This window comes from Bicyclus anynana, chromosome 13 (assembly GCF_947172395.1).
Source record: "Bicyclus anynana chromosome 13, ilBicAnyn1.1, whole genome shotgun sequence".
In the NCBI taxonomy this organism is placed as follows: Eukaryota; Metazoa; Arthropoda; class Insecta; order Lepidoptera; family Nymphalidae; genus Bicyclus; species Bicyclus anynana.
This window is the reverse complement of record NC_069095.1, coordinates 8791674-8811843: the sequence shown is the minus strand read 5'-3', so window position 1 is coordinate 8811843 and position 20170 is coordinate 8791674. Positions and strand designations below refer to the sequence as shown.

Below are 20170 nucleotides of genomic sequence, written 5' to 3'. Positions count from 1 at the left end.
TTTCATACCCACTGAGTAGATTACCATCAATGATCATCAAAGATGGACTTGGGGAAATTATTGTTGGCCCAACAACTTAGATGAAAACACATTTACTTGTTATTACAACCACACCCTTTCTTGTTAGTAGCTTTTAGGCATACAGACTTTTATGCCTTTAAAATATTTATTGGTTAGTTAATAAATTTTTAGGCTAAGGGCCACAGAGACATCCTTAGCTTTTGGTGGTGGTGGTACATTGATAAACGTTTTAAATTCAACTAAAATATGAACAGCAGACAAGTTTTGTATAATATATGTCAGTTGATAAGAAAAATATTAATAGAACTTCATTAAAAGTTTTATTAGTTATAAATAAAATAAACTAAACATTTACTTGTTAAATTTACATTTACATTACATCTTAAAAAAATATTTAATTCTATATCTATTGAGTTTTACATTCATTTGGTATATCCTTCATTGGTTTAATTTTATTAAGTTCTTGATACCATTCCTTTTCCATCTCAATAAGTGTTTGTGGCTTATTATACTGAAACAGAAAACAAAACACACCAGATTAAACCTGAGTAGATTTTTTTTTCTGTTGTAATATTTTTTCTATACTAATAATAAAGAGGAAAGATATGTAATTTTGTATGTAACTAATAAACAAATGTAATGCGTCGAAAATGGGTCGATTTCAAAAAATCCATAAAAAACTACATTATCAGGGAGTAACATAGGAGAGCTGTGATGGCCCAGTGGATATAACCTCTGCCTTTGATTCTGAGGGTATAGGTTCAAATCTGGTCTAAGGCATGCACCTCCAACCTTTAAAACATTAAATATCACGTGTCTCAAACAGTGAAGGAAAAACATCGTGAATTCTTAATTCTTTGTGTGAGAAGTTTTAAGTCAGGCCAATCCGCTTTGAGCCAGTGTGTTAGACTATAATCCTAAACTCTCTCATTCTAAGAGACTCGTGCCCAACAATGAGCTGTATATGGGTTCTTAATGATGATGAACATAGGCTATATTTCATCCCCATATTCTTAATGGAATGGTAATCTGCAATCAGCACCAGGAAGTTTATAAGCAAATGAGTTTGGGAGAGTCATTGTCTTGTGGAGGTTGATCATCATTAAAAGTCATTGCTCATTTAGTATGTCCTAACAGGAAATGTGTTTAAGAAACTGCTGCTGTAACTTGGTGCAATCAGTATTGGAGAGGTAAGTAGTAAGTGGAGATCACAATAGATTGGAAGCAGTCATAGTGATACAGGAACCTCTTAAAGACCTGCAGAGCTGCTCAAGAATAAGGAAGAAGTAGATACTAGGTTCTGGTGAGATAGGACGGGTAAGGATTGAGCAATGACTATTGCATAAAGAGTACATTCTGCAATATCTTTATAGCTGGTGGGAGGCTTTGACCTTGGCAAGTTACTACCCTACCGGCAAAGACATACCACCAAGAGATTTAGTGTTCCAGTATGATATTGTGTAGAAACCTGAAGGGGTGTGCATTTTATCCTACTCCTAAGAAGTTGGCCTGCTTCCATCTTATATTGCATCATCACTTACCATCAAGGGATAATTTGGAGAAAATGAAAAAAAAAAAACATACATTCAGCTGAACCTCCTCCTTTTTGGAAGTTGGTTAAAAAAAATATCTGGACAATTGTGTCTAAGAAACATAAAATTTAAACATTCTTTATTATAGCTAATATGAATGTTAACATACTTACAGTTATAATAAGTGTATTAAATTGGTGTGTTGCATTTATTTTTGATTGTTCAATAGGCAAACCGACCCTCACTAGTTCTGGTACTTCTAGCTTTTTGTAGTATTTCTTATTAGAAGTACTAATCACTATATGCTTCTCTTCATCATTAGCTTTAATAGAATATGTTTCTATTGGATATGGGAGATTACGTATTCTCCATTCTATATTGATTTTTGTATTTCTTTTTAATAAAACAGGCTGTAAATAATATTAAAACATTATAACCAATATGACTTCTGCCTTAGATTAGGAGGGCATATAGGTCTGAATCTGGCCCGGGGCACACATCTTCAACAATGTATTTTAAGAAATTAAATATAATACTAAAAAAACATAGTGAGAAAACCTTCATACCTGAGAATTTTTTAAGTGTGTGATCAGTATGGTGGATTGTTAGCCTAACCCCTCTTATTCTGAGTGAAGACATAATTAACAGTGAGCCAAATAAGGGTTGTTAATGATGATATTGTAAGTAAGTATATCATATACTTAAAATTAAAGTTATGAGAGTTTCAAATATTGCTACTCAATTATAATTTATGTAAACCACTACAGCATTTAATATTAAATTTTGAATTTCGTACAACAATACTTTTGTACAATATAATATTAATCTTGAAGGAATAACCTTTAAACATACAAAAGGTATTATTTAGGTAATAGTTGATCAAACAAGCCAATAGCCAATATTATAAGAAAACCACTATCTGTAATGGAGCAAAGCTTTTCAGTGCATTCAAGCGATACCTCCTACAAATGCTGCCCTTTGTTGAAATCTCAATGACAACCTGAAGTTTGAACTGTCTATTGTGCTAAACCAGTTTAGCTGCAGAAATAGCCAAGTGGTATTAAAAGATTTGTTACAACTCTCGGGATTGGATATTTGTTACTGCACAATGTAGGGAACCTAGCCTACCTTCTCATTTGTTCTGTTTGTAAAAACAATTAAATACATACTTGATCTTTGCTCTCCTTTATGTCCAGAGCATCTGTATTTGTAACAGCATCAGGTATAGGATCTCCAATTTCCACTAACCATTTGCCTTCACCTCCGATTTTCCCTTTCACTTTCCAGGCGCGCCTTAACAACACCCGGGTGTCCGCATTATATTCTTCAACCATTTCATTACCATCTTCAAACTTATAATGAATCTTTTTTATTTGGTCTTCCTTCAAACATGTTTTCTCAGCATTGAGTAACGATTTGTACCAAATACTGTTTTTGTAAGCCATTGCTTGCTCGACGTGATTACCGGGAATTATAATTTTCTTTGTACACAAGCCAGAGTCAATATTTGGTGAGATTTCCTCAGTTAAAGAACTGATTTTGTATAGTATGGTACTTACACCAGAGCCAGTCGAATCGATCGGGCTTGTTTTTCTTTTCATGATGTTTTGTTGCTATGGTAACCTCTCATTCACTTGCCGGTTGCTGGGATACAGTATTTGAACCACAGATAAATGTTATGCATGTGTAAAACACACATGGAAAATGCATTACAACAATTCAAACTATTATCATTACACTGTGATTACAATAATAAAACAAAATCATTTATTATTTATCACAGTAATGTAATTTTTACATGACCCTGACAATGACAACAGCAGCATATCTATTAATCTATGCTATTCACCAAATATTTGACGCATAGATTTGAATTATACATTCATTTGACGTTTGTGACGTATACGTAGACACAATAAAAAAAACTTTTGTTGTTTATACTTTATTTAAAACTTATTATTTATTTACTCAGTTGACACATCATATGTAGCGAATTATTTTTATATAATTTAAATGAATTGGTGCTTACCTTTAAAATGGGTTCTAAAAGCATTCCAGATAGGTAAGTGAGAAATTGAACATAACCTAATTAATAATCAACATTACGTATTTCTTTTTTTTGCTTACCAATATTGTGCACTATCATTTAATTAAATTACAGGTGGTTACCATACAAAGCATGTGGTAAAGTTATAGAAGGGACAAGGATAATTTGTTTTAAGGTTCCACTTAAAAGGGTAAGTTGTTAATCATTTAGAATTAAGTATTCCTATTATACCGCCAACCTGCATTGAAACAGCGTGGTGGGTCTCACCTCCCTCTCTCCTATAATGAGGAAGGCCTGGCCAGGGTAATTTTTGGCTTGATAAATAAAAACATAGGTATCTGAGTAGGGCTGTTATACTTGTAAAGTGTGTGGACTATATATATTCAGAACTACACTGTGATAGATTATGTTTAACAAATTAAACTGAAGAAGAGTAATTTGACCATACTAAACTGATACTGCACTGAATTAAACTTTTTTATAACAATATGGATCATTATAGAAATAATAGGTCACATTAACATTCTGCAAAATTATCTGCCTGCAGTTTTGTTTTAGTGGAATAAAATGTGCTGTGATAATAAATAATATGAGCCAATATAGAATCTATATGACTATTATTCCATGTTGCGCGTATTATTCAGATAAGTATTAAGTAACTGAACTGTTTACTGTATTAATATCTTTAAATTAACCATAAGCTATTTTTCTTAATAACGCCATCTGTAACAAAGTTGTAACACTATTACAAATGTTTGTACTAAAAGTTGGTCACATCCATACTAGATGGCGCTAGGTGCTATTTCAATACATTTTTAATTCCTTAAGTTTACTTTTCTTTTTTATTGTCTTATTATCTGAAATTTACAATATCAATAAGTTACTTACCTACATAATAGTTTGTTTGATGAAAATATTTTTAACCAAACTACCTTTTTAGTTTTAACCCTAATATAGTCTCATAATGAGTTGCCTAAAGAATGCAAGTGAAATCTATGAGAATTTTACATCATCTAGTTAATAGGATTAGTTGTTGACTGAATTAGAAGCATTTGCACCTGCATTAGCAAAGGGGAGCCGACAATGAAATGCATTATTGGCGCGCAAGGAGGCTCAATAAGTGCATGTTTGCTTAACTGTAAAGCACAACGTTCACTTGAGAATAACACACTTAGATGACAAATGCATTGTAAAATGAGGTGGCGTATTCTATTGCAAATCAAAACTTTATTCTAATTAACATATGTATACACTAATATAAAGAGGAAAGAATGGTTTGTTTTTAAAAAATCTTCAGTAGTAGAAAGCTACATTATCAGCGAGTAACTTGGCGATGCCGCAGGAGCTGGCTAGTAAGATAATATAATATAGAGACTTTAGACGGCCTCCGTGGCGCAGTGGTATGTGCGGTGGATTTACATAACGGGTTTGATCCCCGGCTGGGTTGATTGAGATTTTCTTAATTGGTCCAGGTCTGGCTGGTGGGAGGCTTCGGCCGTGGCTAGTTACCACCCTACCGACAAAGACGTACTGCCAAGCGATTTAGCGTTCCGGTACGATGTCGTGTAAAAACCGTAAAGGGGTGTGGATTTTCATCCTCCTCCTAACAAGTTAGCCCGCTTCCATCTTAGACTGCATCATCACTTACCATCCACCAGATGGTAATCAAGAGCTAACTTGTAAAGAATAAAAAAAAAGAGGATACTGCTATAAAAGTTTAATTGTTTATATAATACTAGCAGACACCGCGCGGTTTTACCCGCGTGATTCCCGTTCCCGTAAGAATACGGGAATAAAATATAGCCTATAGTACTCGGTAGCTTCCCAAACTAGAAATATTTTTTTAAATCGGTTCGGTGGTTTCAGAGCCTATTCAATGCAAATAAATGAAACATTGAAATCTTTATATTATTAGTATAGATATGCCTAACTATAACGTGATAAGTGTAATATTTTTATTACTAATACAATATTATATATAATAATATTAATATGTATTAATTATACAATTGATAACTAACTAGTATTCACATCTCATCTTTAAAAAAATATAAAAACAATTGGATATCTTAAAAACTTTTCCGTTATTATAGTTGTCGTTTTTGATAAAATATTATTATTCTTAAAAACATTTTCTTGTGACAGTATTTACGATTTTCTTTATAGTCTGTTTATCTTTTCCAGTTGAGATTGAAAATTTCTCTTTTCCTCGTACTCTGCAAAGCCCTCATCGCTTCACATTCCTCGCACAATCTAGCGTCCCATAATGTCAAATACGCCGGCTTCTCTATGACGTCATCAATATGAACCCTCGCATTTCTGGGTCGGATTGTGGTTCAGTCTCGCTAGCACATAGCCGGCATGCCACAGCCTTTACATACATGCTCACCATATTAAAGGCTATCGTAGGACAAATTTATCATTATTTATTATTATTATCAGCCAGTGAACATACGATATTTGGCTTTCCTTTCTTTCAAAAATTGTGTAAAAATTCTTAGCTCGTAGTTAAGAATGTTGATGGAGTTACACTCCTGTGTTTGTGTCACGCAAAGCCGTCGATCATTAACATCTGATAATGATTGTTACAGAGTAAATTCTAAGCCCTCCAACCTAAATTGGAGCAGCAGGGTCTAAAATCCTTTTTTTTTTTTCAAATTGTAGGAGTCTGGATGTCATCCTCATGGATGACATCCAGGACATAGCCTAGATGACGAAGCCCGACTTCACCGATACACGGTGCCCTACGGGCTAAAACCTCCTACATTCACCGCCCTTCCTTCCCGGTACCGATGTGAACATTACTTCGGGAAGGGGTTGTCTTTTAGGGTCTAAAATCCTATAAGATAGATAAAAATACCGTTAAAAAAGGCTCTGAATTCAGCAAAAAGTACTCCATTCATCATCGTCTGCGTGATTATCGCATCCTTGAATCGAAGTTTGGCGGCCTATATGCGCAAATATTACACACATTATTACAAATAATCTTCACCAATGATTCTGAGCTAGTAACCTAATCGTCCATAGGTAACGTTGGGTCTAAGTTCCTAAAAAACGCATGATCTGTGTCCTGATGATTTGCTTCTTTACGAATATTCGCTATTCATATCAAAGGATAAAATTACTCGCGCCAAAAACGCTCCATTCTTATTCACAATAGAGATACCTGTGGTATGCGAGAATGCCGTTTACCTTTTGATGTTCTCCCCAGCGTCACAAGAGCATGTGGGACAATTATACAGATTAAAAGCCTTTAAAAGGCTTAGATTTCAGTATTCAAATGCCTCCGACAAATTGAGATGTTGATAACGTTAAATGTTTTTATGCTCGGCAAATATTTGAGTTCGAAAGTGGATTCTGTGTATCCTGTAAGATAAGCAGTTAAACTTAACATGGTTGCGCAGAAAGAGACGAGAAGATTGACCTTAATCCCGTTATACATCTATTCTCTAGTTTCTCACACGCGTGTCAAAATATTTGCCTTCATAAAAGCAACGGTCCCGACTCCAAAGGCCTAATCCAGTATATGATAAAGCGGGTGCCTCATACTGCGCTCTATGAATAGTTGTTTCTTTATCTCTACATCTTAAGAATGTTTTTTTTTTCGAAAGAAATACGCCTTTATTCGGTATCCGTGGCGCTTTGATTCCGTTCCTTTATTCAACGGGATCCGATCATAAATTTTGATGTTTTGTTTAGTTTGAATTATAAAGGGATATTACCGTAATGGCAATCGGTAGGTGTAATTTGATATAACTCAGATATGCAAGTGTTTTTATTGTTATTTACAGCCAGATTAGTTTTCTTATCATTTTGGAGTTCTTTTATTTTTTCCTTGTTAGAATTTGTTGTAAGAGTTTTCCTACTTGTTTTGCTCTTAATCTGTCTTAATATATAAAAGCCAAAGGTCTCTCATCACAAAATATCGAATACCGTTTGACATACAAAGATGTCATTTGGCAAAGAGGTATATTTAGGTTTAGGTTTATAGTAGGTAGACGTCCGCTAAAAACGGATTTTCTGACAGGACCGGATTAAAGATGTCTAAGAGCGGATGAAGTTGCAGGCGTCCGCTAGTTTATGATATTAAAAATTGCAAGTTTATTTTTTGATCCCAGCTCGTATGGAATGTTCGGATCGCTCGTTAATCCTGCAGATATAATGTTCAATAACTTGAAGGTGTTAACAGGCGTACCAATTTATGAGCGAGATAAAAATTTAATTTACGCTGCCAAAGCACCACACTCGATAAATATTGTATACGAGTGTTTTGACTTTCATCAGCTTAAGCGATCGAGCAGGCGGCCAAGTCAGACCAAACACTTTGCGTCAATCAGCTAAATATGCCTTTGATGCACGACAATAACAATATTTTCTTTTGCAATGTACTTTACGATATCACCTCTCTAACGCAGGCCACAATTGGTACAACGACATTGATCTGATGGTCCCATTATGCACTCACACGAAGACGCCTTATAAAGTTATAAAGCTTGCTCATTTCTTATTGTCCTCTTGGTTTTTTATTTGTTTTGTCCTGTTTACAAGATAAGTTATAGACACCGCAATTTCTTTCTTTATACTACTTAATTTAACTTTATATCAATTATACTAAATTGTTTACTTTTACATTTGTTCTTCTGTTTATATTCTCGCCGGACATGCTCGTATATTAAAATATAACTTTATTTTGGAAAACTTTCACTAGGTATAGATCTCGGCTTTTAAGAAATTACAACTGAAATCTCTGTGAAACATAATTATAATGTCCTCTTTCAAATTGTGTGGTCCTTCGAACGTGATAAGAAATAATATCAAAGGTTTTCCTGTTGATAAAGTTTTTATGTTAAAAAAAACTATAAAAGGTCATAGTTTTGAGGATCTTAATAACGTCAAACGTTTGACTCAGTGTCCATAATCGCTAATTTATGATACGCATAATATTATTTGTATTTATGAATAGTTAAATTCGGGGCGGAATGCCGATAAGTATTATTTATAAGAATTAGTAGATCTACTTAAAAAATAACTATTCAAAAATGATATAACAATTACAGATAATTTGAATCTGATTTTCACTATTCCTTTGCAGGAAATGATTTGTTTTTGTAGAAATTCGAACAAAAGCTTTAGTAGCATTAGGTTAACTTAAGTAAAATAAACATTTGAACTACTCATTCGAAGTGATTATAATATAATATACCACTGTCGCTCTATCAGCAGTGGAAACTTAACTAGGATATCAGTGTTGCCTTTCTCCGACCATCAAAGCAAATAAAAAAGTCATAAAACGTCATGACAAGCTTGGGAACACTGGGTAGTAAGTAATGTTCGCCCGATATCATGCACTCTGACTATTAGATCAACAGCGAAAGCTACAACACGTACATACCCGTTTATCTTCATGATATAATGTCACATGATCATAAAATCCGAAAATAAAAAGTATGTATTTCCATCTCGTTTATTCTAAGGGTCGAATTAGTCCTCTTTTAAGTCAACATGAATATTCATCAGGGTGTAAAGGGACCGGTGATTAATAAAGAAGCTCATTGAGTGTTAGTAATGAAGTGTATACCGAATTCACTCACATTCCCCTGACAAACAGATTTTATAAATGTTTAGTTCAAATTTCACAAATATTATTAGGAACGCTAAAATTAATTAATTTTATTCGTTGACCAGACGCCCCGCTGTCTCAAGTAAATCAAGACAGACAAAAAGTATCCTTGGCAAACGGACTTTCTAATACTCCCATACTATGTTCTTTGTTCGAACCCTTAGGAGGTAGCACGGTAGCAAGGCTCTTCAGACGATCTCCATTGTTAAGTTGTATGCGAACCTAACTTCGATTTCGTATACGCAAAATCATTTGAAAACTCCTCGGAGCTATTGTGTTTCACCAAAAAAGAATGAGAATTTTTTATTTATGGTAATGCTTCCGTATGAAAAGGTAATTTGTAGAATTGGTCACTCTCCTATATAATTCTCTATAATGAAAGGGTAAACAGAAATTATTGAATAGAAAATTATATGAATTGGTACGTCTAATTTTATTATTTACTTTAAAACATGTCTCATATCCTCATTCATATTTGTGGGAAATGATTGTTTTACGAGTATGATTGCTATTTAGTAGCCATGTGCTAAAATCAAGTTAACTATGATATAGTCGTTATTGATTGTCGCCTAAAACGGTGGGCAGTGTTAACTGTATGTCTATTTAGCAAGCACTTTGATCTTAATAGCTTTTGTAATACATCATTGTTTTTTCGGCTTATGCATTCTTGATGTGATAATTTGTTACTTAAACAACATGACGTATTGAAGACCGGATCCATTGTTTACGTCAACGTGTAGCAAACGTTGTCGATAGTGAACATAGAGTACGGTTGAAATGATAAATACGAATATCGTAATGCTGCAGAAACACAGCAGTGATCTCATCTTCGATTTAAGGGATATTAACCAAATTGGTGGTTTTAATAAACTAATTTGTATTAGGGAATGTTAAGTGGGGATGACTTTAACAGACAGCCTTAAATTAATATACGATGATAAGGCTTCACAATTTATAAAGCCACTCATCAGACACCCAAATGGTGACAAGCGTAAAGATTTCAGCAGTAAAGACTGTTTGTGAGACAGAGTTTGGTTAATCAATGCCAGTTGATTGTCAATTTGCTCGTGATATAAAGACAGAAAATTCGGAAAGTAAAGAGCAACGAAATTTATCAGAAATATTGATGGAACTGTTATTTTTCTTCCAATACTGGAATAGTTTTCTCATTCACTATATTTATATTCCACAATACCGGTATTATTTATAAATGAAGTTCCTAAATCATTGTTATTATTGGAATTGTTCGAACTTTCTGTCGTCATCCAATTACTCTTATTAAAATTTATGGAGTCTAACTATTGAATTACGGAGCGAGTTGAATACATGTTCTCCATTATTATTGACATAGTTATATCAATTGATTTATTTACTCCATGATTGAGGTCAAATATTTGTAATAATGTCATGGTTTTATAATGACCGGTCGGAATTATTAGGTTTCGAAGTCCTACTCGTATTATTTGAAATTTTAAACGTAAAATTAGCATATAAATTACTAAGTACAGAAATGTAGTGAAATAAAACGTATCGTCCCGTTTGAAGTTGTAATTGAATATCGTAACCCAAGATTGTAATCATGAGCCTACATCAAAGATATCATCGTCTTAATACAAGATACAATCCCTAACAGTGCAAATGACAGGCGCATCGCGTGGGTGGTTCATACGGCATTCAATCAGTGATGCTCGTTGGGTCGTTGGTTGCACGCGCTAACCAATTACTCTAAGAAATATTATTGGCACTATTTGTAACAATAGAATGAACACACAATATGTAACAACTGAATGGTGTCTTGTGTGTTTTGTATCATACACGGGTGTTGCTTTTGTAAGACCACCAAGACATAAAAAAGAGCATAAAACATTTTATTGTATGAATACTATTATACAGAATTTGACCAGACAGCAGTAGACATTGTCTTCTTTTTGCTTTTCAATCAAAGTGGTAACTTCTTGATTGTTTTAAACAGACATGCTGCTGTAGAGCAAATTCTTTGAACGGAATCAATTTTATCAATTGTAAGGCGTCAAAAGTTGATTGAAATTCGTTACGCTTTTGTTCTACTTGTAGGTTATTTGTGGTTTTTTAAATAGATTGTTTTTGCTTCGTTGACATTGTACCTATTAGTAGTTTTCTATATCTAATAGCAGTATGGTTTGTTAAAAAGCATTTAAGATAAAATAGTTATACCAGCCCGTGGCTCCCACAGGAACCACGGATATTTCCGGATTAAAATTAGCTAACGTTCTGCTCGAAGGTCCCATTTATCGTGTATCCAAATTTATCGGTTCAGCGTACATTAAAAGGTAACACATAGAGATATAGACAAAATCACTTTCGCATTTATAATATCACTATGGATAAAAATATTCAAAACAATGTTAAAAATCGAGTAACTGGAAACCCAAAAAACAAAGTCCAAACAATACGAAGTTGCACTTAAGAGCCAGCGCCGGTGGCTAGCCGAAATGCCGCCCTCTGTTTTAGAAGACGTAAGCAAACAATCCGAAGATAGTGGACAAACAAATGTAAATGACCGAAATGTGAACGTCATGTTTGGCATTCCCATAAAGAAACGTTAACACGTCATTAGAGGTAATGATGGCGTGATTACAGGTGAGGCGGGGTGATAGCCAGGTGATCCCTCTGTGTGGTCCTGGCCTCTATAAACAAGGACTCCTCAATCGGGTCCACGTGCCGGAGATACCAGTTTGTTCCCTTTATCGCTTACTATTGAACCGCTTTGTATGTTACTTATAACGAGTTTAGCGACAACATTGGAAGAGCTCCTTTTAACCATGTAGGTACATACGTATCAATCATTCTTGTGAAGTAACCGATGATAGGTACTAATTATTATTTAGAGTTAAGCATCTACTACATCTTTGTACATACTGCATAGTAATAATCAAGGATCCGGGGAACATTGTTGTTGATTACTAGCAAGCTAATCTGTGAGTATGATATAGAGATCCTGGACTATTGCTGGAATGAAAAATATGTTAAAGTTGGTGTTAAGGATTATATTAAATTTAAAAATACATATTTCACGTGCATTTGAAGTTAAATGAAGCTTAGTTAACAAAGTATTTCACCCTTAGTGATACACGAAAGTATTATAATCCGGACGCGATCTTTTCGTGGGATGAGTAAACACTTACACAAACAACCACTCATCACGAAGGCGCGAAAAATAAGCTCGGCAGACGAGTTTCGCTGCATTAGAATAGAAGTTTTCCTATGATGTTATACAATAAGAATTAGAATATAAGGAAAATCCAAACCTTAAAAACGTTTAATTAGCGTCTAGTTTGATAACTAGGTATATGTAATTGATGTTATAAATTGCTAATGTTTGGTTGGATGTTTTTGATGGATGTTTGTTACTAAATCACATCGGATGGACTGAACAGCTTTGAATGTAATTTAGCACAGAGATATATTAAAATGTGATAAAAGGTGATTTTATCCTAAAATTTACAGTGATCTATGCCGATTATTTTTCTTTAAAGATCCGTTGTGTATAGCGTTTGTTTGTATGGCCCTTAACTAGCCGGTTTGCACGTGGATTTAACAACATTATGTCAATGACCAAATACGCCGCCAATTTCATAGTGCACAGAAAAAATACAACTGGTTAAGAACACCCACGTCTCACCACCTTCCGGTAACAGTTAATACGTCCCTATTGGTTTTGTGTTTCCCGACAATTCACTTTGCCGTTGAAAAAAGCGACACTAACCTTTAAAATCAAAGTGTTACTAGTTGTTTTAGAACATTGAGCCTTGTAAGTTCGTAGACCATGTCCAATTCACACTAGGTATGTATTTAACTTAACATTGTGAAACACCAAGATATAATGATGGTCACGGTAATGCTTTTCTTCGTCTATTTAAAGACACTCGAATGCAATGCACATGTTAATTAAATTATCAACACCGGCTCTCTCAATATTCTTAAATATTGCCTTGTGTATATCTCCATTCATATTGTCGATGATGTATTGGACGTATTTTTTAAAATCACGAGCTCTTTATCAAACGTTTTTAAATGAAGCGATTTCATATTCAGAAATTTATATTAAGTTGTGTGCGGCTTTTTTAAAAAGTGTAGATTCACGTCTGTAATGGTTACAGCAAAAAAAAAAATTGTCTGATGATAATAGGCGCAGGTTTTACTGCACAGGCGCCAGCGGTGACTGCTGCCCGCTGCGATTATTATATCGACCATTATTCCTTGAATCGTTTGACCTGTAGAATTACTTCGTTGAATCTAGAGCTGATCTTCTGAAATGAAAATCAGAGGTCTTTAAGATTGGTTAAGATTACCCTAGAATTATTTGCCAAATGAATTCACACCCGCAGTGTTTCTGTCCCCTTAGTATAAATCAAATGCAGGTACAACTCCGTCTCGTGCAGTCATGTGTGAACTTTGAACGCTGGGGGCGGTTAGCGTAATGATGGGTTTCTGGCTACAATTTTTTTTTTTGGGAAGTCTGCATAATTATCCGGATCATGAACATTTCACGTACAGTGTGCAAAGAAGCTGTTGGAATTTTTTGTTCAAAACTGTATAGTATACACTTGACTCTTAAGTAGAAGATGACATTATAATATTTTTTTTTGATGCTATGAATTTTTATAACATATATGACGTCCGGTGGTGGGAAGTTGCGGCTTTTTGTACCTTACTACTTAATTACTGGACAAAATTTGTTCCTAGAGATATAGTAGTAAATGTATATTTATAGATAGACAGAGCAGGCAAACTAATAACGACGGAAACGGCATTGAAAATTTTCGTTAAATATTTTTTATTATACCTACTCGTAAAATTAAAATGTGTAGTTCATATCTTTGTTAAGATTGCAATAAATTATCCACTTTACATAGTCTGAAGTGTCAATGTAACGGTTATTTTCCTAAGCGCCATAAACTTTATTTATTTTTAATACATTGTACCTATAAAATATTTGTTAATTATATCAAATTAATAAAGGAATTAAGTTTTAAGAATGTCATTGAACGTCAAGATTCTTTATGATATCAATGTTCAATTAAAAGTATGTCAGCATCTGTGCTCAAATTACTTGAAGCAATATTTGAGCACAAACCAAAACAGGGATGGCAATAAACAGTTTTTCAATCATATAAACATACATAAAATTGATATTCTTGTCAAAAATACAAACAAGAAGATTTGCGATAAAAGGAAGTATGAGTAAGAGTTCGAAGTAATAATAGGCTTCTGTAATTTTCTCAAGTTGAATTTGAAACTTTTAACCTATAACCAAATATAATAAAAATAACGATTTTTTTTATTAACATTATGATTTGTTGAACATGAGCGATATGCCCAATTTCCGTCCAATTTTTATTTATCTATCCTTTTAATGTAAGGCTGAGCTTCTCAAAATTTCTCTTTGACGTCATGTATCACATTATTATGACGGATTGTCTCTAGTTCACAATAAAGTCGCTAGTCAGCCCTGGCGTGAACGTCTAAACCCTCCTCACGTGTGACGGCTATGCATTTGTTTGTCCGCAGCTGCGATGCCGACAACATATTTATTGTGCTCATTAACCTTCAAGAACGCCATTTAATTGTCGGCCGTTTTTTATTCACTTCACCTTTGACCCGTCTGCGACTTATTGCTCCTCGGTCGCTCTTTGAAAAGGAACTGGATGTTATTTATTATGCTGTGAGACGAGGATGCGTGTCGTTTCTATCTTTGTGGCGCTTGTGAGCCCGTCTCTATGATTTATGTTGTTATAAGGACTTGATTACTGTCACACGCCGCAGCATCGTGAACCTTGTCATGCTATAGTACAACTGTTAGCTAAGTAACTCTAACATTACTGGGAATTACGTAGGTCAGCTTATTTTAATTTGCTATTTGCATTTACTTACGGCTTACTTAGTTTATCTTTTTTCTTTACTTACATTGATGTATTGATGTATATCTGTTCTCTTGCTTATTAACGATTGCTATTCGGTAATGATTGTCGAAATAAGCGATAATCTATTTAATGTCAATATTTCAATGTCGGTTTCGTAACTTAAAATCTTTTAGGGCCGCGAATGTGTAACACTGATGGAGATAGGTCTGCGTTACGCTATTGTTACAAGGGATTCATATCACAATGAAAATGTTGCTACTATTGTTCTGGAGCTTTCTATCTAAGCGAGTTATCCACTTGGCTTTGACGTCTTCATATGCGCTATCGACAACAGTAAATTGTGGTATCGTGTCTGTACCTCCGTCGGTATGGAACCGTTTATTGATTAGTATCATAGTTTGTCCGCTGTTCACTTTGAATAAAATTCGAATTATAATTAATCACGGTACCGCGTGGGAGAGCGTCGTGCAGCTAGCGACGATCTATCATATTTTGTGATAACGCCACTACACTAGGGCGCATCTCGTAAACGTATGGGCCTGATCGAGTTTGGAGCTCACCTATGTGACAACATTCAGTGCAACACTAAAGAATCATTTTGTAAAGTGGACACGGTCGCGTTTATTGATAGGGAAAGTTGTTGTGTTTTATAAATTACTACCCGTGTAGATTCCATTCCTCTAGGAATGTCGGGATAAAAATAGTCTTAATAGGTATAGACTAGGTGAATTACAGTCCTGTATTTACGTACCTTAACCGTCTATAAAATTTACGTTATGTTTTTAAAATTACCCAACTATTTGAGCAATTTTCTAATATTTTCGTTCCTCCTGCAAAGTAGTCAAAACGATAAAATAAGATGAAAAAAATCGCTTAAATCGTTCAAGTTATGGCGTGATCAAGTAGAGATTCATTTAAATATAGATTGTTATCTTAAAATGCTCCAGCTAATTTTGTCTCCTTCAAATTCTCATGCAATCTCGTCATGAAATTTTAGCTTCAATGGTAGCATAAATGAATTTGATGGCTGGAAGAGTATACTTAGAACACCATTCCCTCGGGCTGCAACGGAGGCTCCTGTCAATTGAATTTGTCTGCAAGCGCGTCGTCGCTTAATAGCGCAGTAAACTTAGTTGAGTGTCACCATTGATTTTTTGTTTACATAATCTTTTCTATTTTATTATTTTTTCATTATAAAATATTCTTGAGACATGAAGACATTATTATAATACCTATATAATTTTGCAATTTGAATTATCGTTTTTTTACACATGTTAATTTGAATATTATTTTAATAGCAGCAGGATTTACATTATTGAAATTTATTATGAATCTCTGTCTAGTCATTCCTTCATGATTGAGGATTGTAACCACTACGGCTAGGAATCTCAATAATACACAGTCCCTGGTCATTTGAACAGAACTGTAGAGGGCACAAGTCTCTTCAAGTTGATCCGACCATCGCGTTGGAGTATTAACCTGTGGTCTTTTGTCTCAACATTCATTCATCATGAATGTTTTTTTTTGCTATTCTCTGCGGAAAATCCAAAGTGAAAGTGCCAAAGCCGTACCGATAAAACGCTCTATCTTACGTTTCTCTCTGAAATCGCAGCATACTCTGGAGATATAGTCTCTGCCATGTGCAACAAATAAAATGACATATTTTCGTATTATTAAATCACCAAATCGTTTATATAATTAATATATTAATATAATAAAATATGTTATTGTTAATCGGTGTTTCCTTTCCTCCTTCCCTTTCACTAAGTTCCCACGTTACAGCCGTTAACTCACGTCAGCTTCGCGCGCGCGCCTAATATCGCGGTGTAATGTGTTTATTAAGCGCTTAATTGCATACCATTTAATATACAATGTGCAGTGGTCTTTTGCATGGAAACTCATAATGGATACGATTACATCTCTGTCTCATGGTTATATTTTATTATATTAGCTTATATTTACATCTCGGTGGTCTTAAATCTGTTCTATTTATATCAGATTCCTTGATTTCATTATGATTTAGAACGTTACAGGTTGTACGATTTATAAGCGCTTAACAAGGCGCTAGGGGGTGTGTGCAGAAGTCAATTTGACTTCAAACTGACTTACTGTGCATACTCTATGTTTTAGTCTCTTAGTTATGTTCTATCAGTTCTTGTTTACATCTTCGGAGGATTCAAACCTGTCTTATTTGTATCCATACACTGATTCTGTTATCTTTTAGAATAGTACAAGTCGCGCAACGATTATGAGCGCTCGTCGGGGTTTGCACAGAAGTCAATTTGCCTTAAAACTTCTATCATTTTCACATACGCTTATAAATTGTCGTACGAATTATAGTTTTGTGATCTTATTTGATAAAACAACATTAAATTTTGTAATAGTTACTTTACTTTCCAGAAGGAAAAATCTGCTTGAAAATAAATGTTTATTTCCTAAAACCTAAATTCCTATTTGTCTCTATTATAATTTAGTTCGTGTTAAAAGTAACTGAATTAATTCCTTCCATCTAACTGAAATGTTGCGATCAATTTGCTTATCAAAGCGGAACATCTAGCATTAATTGCAATACTCGATACTGAATCTTATGCGCTACGTAACTACGTGCGTTCTATTACGTGGAATTAAACGGGCAATGAATAATAGCAACGTTTAACACTGTTTGCCCGGCCATTATGTCAACACGAATAGCTTAATAGTGGTACATAAGTCGTGGTTCGAAAGTGTTGATAAATTACCGTATGTCACCATTACCGAATGTGATCTACGCTTCTCATTAGCTCCCCTTAAATAAGATATCATCCGGTGATTAAGTAACGGCACGGCTTGATTATTTTATTACATTCCAGCCTTTATTGAAACAACCAACCGATTAATGTTTTGTTTTCGACCAAATTGAATATTCTTAACAGCGTTCGACATGTTATTCTAATTAGGTTTATATTTGTTAATAAATATAGATACAAGTAGAAGATTAAATTCATTTTGTTGAAATTCTACCGATGTTATGCAGTCGTCAGCAGAATAACTTACTTGCGATTTGTTTTCTTTATTTATCTACACAGTGACATGTTTCCTATAATATTATTTAGTATCTTGTCTTGTATCACTAATAGTACATTAATATCTATTATACAAAATATTACATGGTGCACCATAAATATACTATATATAATATTCAGGCTATGTATGAAATTATCATTTTTCATTTCACTATCTTTTATTATCAAGATAACTAAATGTAGAATTAGGTAGAAGTTCAAAAGTTTTAGTGATTTTCCGTAGGTAATTAGATCCTTGTCATATTCCATATCTGAAAAACTAAAATATTTATAAAGATTGGATAGAAGCAGGCGTTACTTTGAGGAAGTTCATCATGATTATATAATGATTTATTTATTTTGCTATCATCCGCGAAAAGTCGACGAACCCATGCGACAACGTCACCCAGGTCCGACAAAATACTCTCTACGTACGTTTCACCCCGAAACCGGAGCATCCTCAGGAGATGTTGACTCTACAACGTGCAATTGCAAAGAAAAATATTTATAAAGATTTATTTACATGTAATCAAAAGAGTTGTATTCAAATACTATATTAGCAAAGTTAGCGGTACTTCATCCGATAAATTAAAAAAATACATATACGTGATTGAATATTAATGTTTGAGACTTGTAATAAATGTCATTAATAACTTTGGGATATGATTTTTAAATGGCGCTTTTGGGGACACGGAAATTGATAGTTTAATTTTGTTGTTTTCATTTGTGCGTCGTTAGTGTCACTCGATGGCTTCGGGCGATGCAAATGAAGACATCCAGGGAGAATTCGCTTTTGATTTACGAGTACAACGGTTTAAAGTGGCAAGGAAGTTAATGAATGAGATTTTATCTCCGAAATTGTTCATACCTCGACATTCTTGCTGCTTTGCGTTGATTGTAGTGTAATATGTCGCATTTTTCATTTACAAAATAAACCTTATTTATACTAATAGATTATTCAACTGATCAATATTTTGTATTGATTATGTAATTATGTTTAAAATATTTTATTGTATTTAACATAATATAATTATGAATTGTGAAGTGTTTTAGGTTGTATTGCTTTAAACCTGAGAGTTACTTTGAAGTCTATTTCAATTAAGCGTTCTTAATTTTAAACGTTTAGGAGACTACGTTTATTTTCGAATATATCTAATTACGGCCTCAAGGAGCTAGAGCTATAATATCAAGAAGCCTAACTATGGCAGAAACGACCATTAAGTGGTAAAGTGTTACGTTGTGATGTTCTTTTTGTAAGTTTTTTTTAGTGTTTAAGTTCAACACACGTTACCCTAAGAGATGATTGGAGTGTGTGAAAGAAGACATGTAAGTAAAGGGATGGGGAGTGGATGATGAGTTGACGAGTAATAGAGGTGAACGGAGGAGATTGACATATTTTGCCGACCTTACCTAAGTGGGATAAGGTACAGGAGATGATGAAACGTTACCCTATCCAAGTTTTGATGCTACTACATTAGACTGTATTATCACTTTATAGTAGGTAGGTGATATTCGGTCAAGCGCCAACTTTTTGAGTAAAATGAAAAAAAAAAAACATGCTGAGTAGCGTTAATAATAATCAATACGGATGCTTTATCTATAATCCCAGTTTACGGTCCAAACAAGGTGAAGTTTTGCGGGTAATCAAAATGTATAGCTCCTTTAATATATTATTATCTCCATAATTTATTGACTACACAAGTTTTATCAAAAGTCAAGTCGTAAAAATCTCGTGTATTCAACAATACAGCTAAGACGTGATTTATTGTTAATACATATTCATGATTGCTTTGTCAAATATTTTTTTTTAATATTCGTGTTGATTGAGGAACACAGTTGTCGCAATTAATTAATTACAAATTTTATAATTCAGACTTTTAATGACGCCAGTATTTCCTCGAATCTCTATTATAACTTTATTTGCCTAAAGATATGAATCTTTTTGGTAGTTTATGGACATTCCTAGTAAATCAGCTACTTATTGTATGTTATTATCACACTGATAC

General features: G+C 34.0%; 2 protein-coding genes across 2 annotated transcripts in view; one reads left to right on the top strand and one right to left on the bottom strand.

The window, feature by feature from the left end:
- Positions 1 to 322: 322 nt before the first annotated feature.
- On the bottom strand, positions 323 to 3366 carry LOC112051323 (protein DPCD). Its single transcript, XM_024089922.2, has 3 exons — positions 2723 to 3366; positions 1727 to 1963; positions 323 to 532 (listed from the first exon to the last, which is right to left on the bottom strand). Exons 1-3 carry the CDS (start codon positions 3152 to 3154, stop codon positions 428 to 430), a joined length of 774 nt encoding a protein of 257 aa, XP_023945690.1. The 5' UTR covers positions 3155 to 3366; the 3' UTR covers positions 323 to 427.
- An 88-nt stretch (positions 3367 to 3454) lies between these two features.
- LOC112051322 (RNA/RNP complex-1-interacting phosphatase homolog) overlaps positions 3455 to 20170 on the top strand; it is a 47923-nt gene continuing 31207 nt past the window's right edge. The window contains exons 1-2 of the mRNA XM_024089921.2: positions 3455 to 3615; positions 3715 to 3790. Of these exons, the coding sequence (XP_023945689.2) occupies positions 3590 to 3615; positions 3715 to 3790 (102 nt within the window). The 5' untranslated portion in view covers positions 3455 to 3589. The remainder of the gene's footprint in view (positions 3616 to 3714; positions 3791 to 20170) is intronic.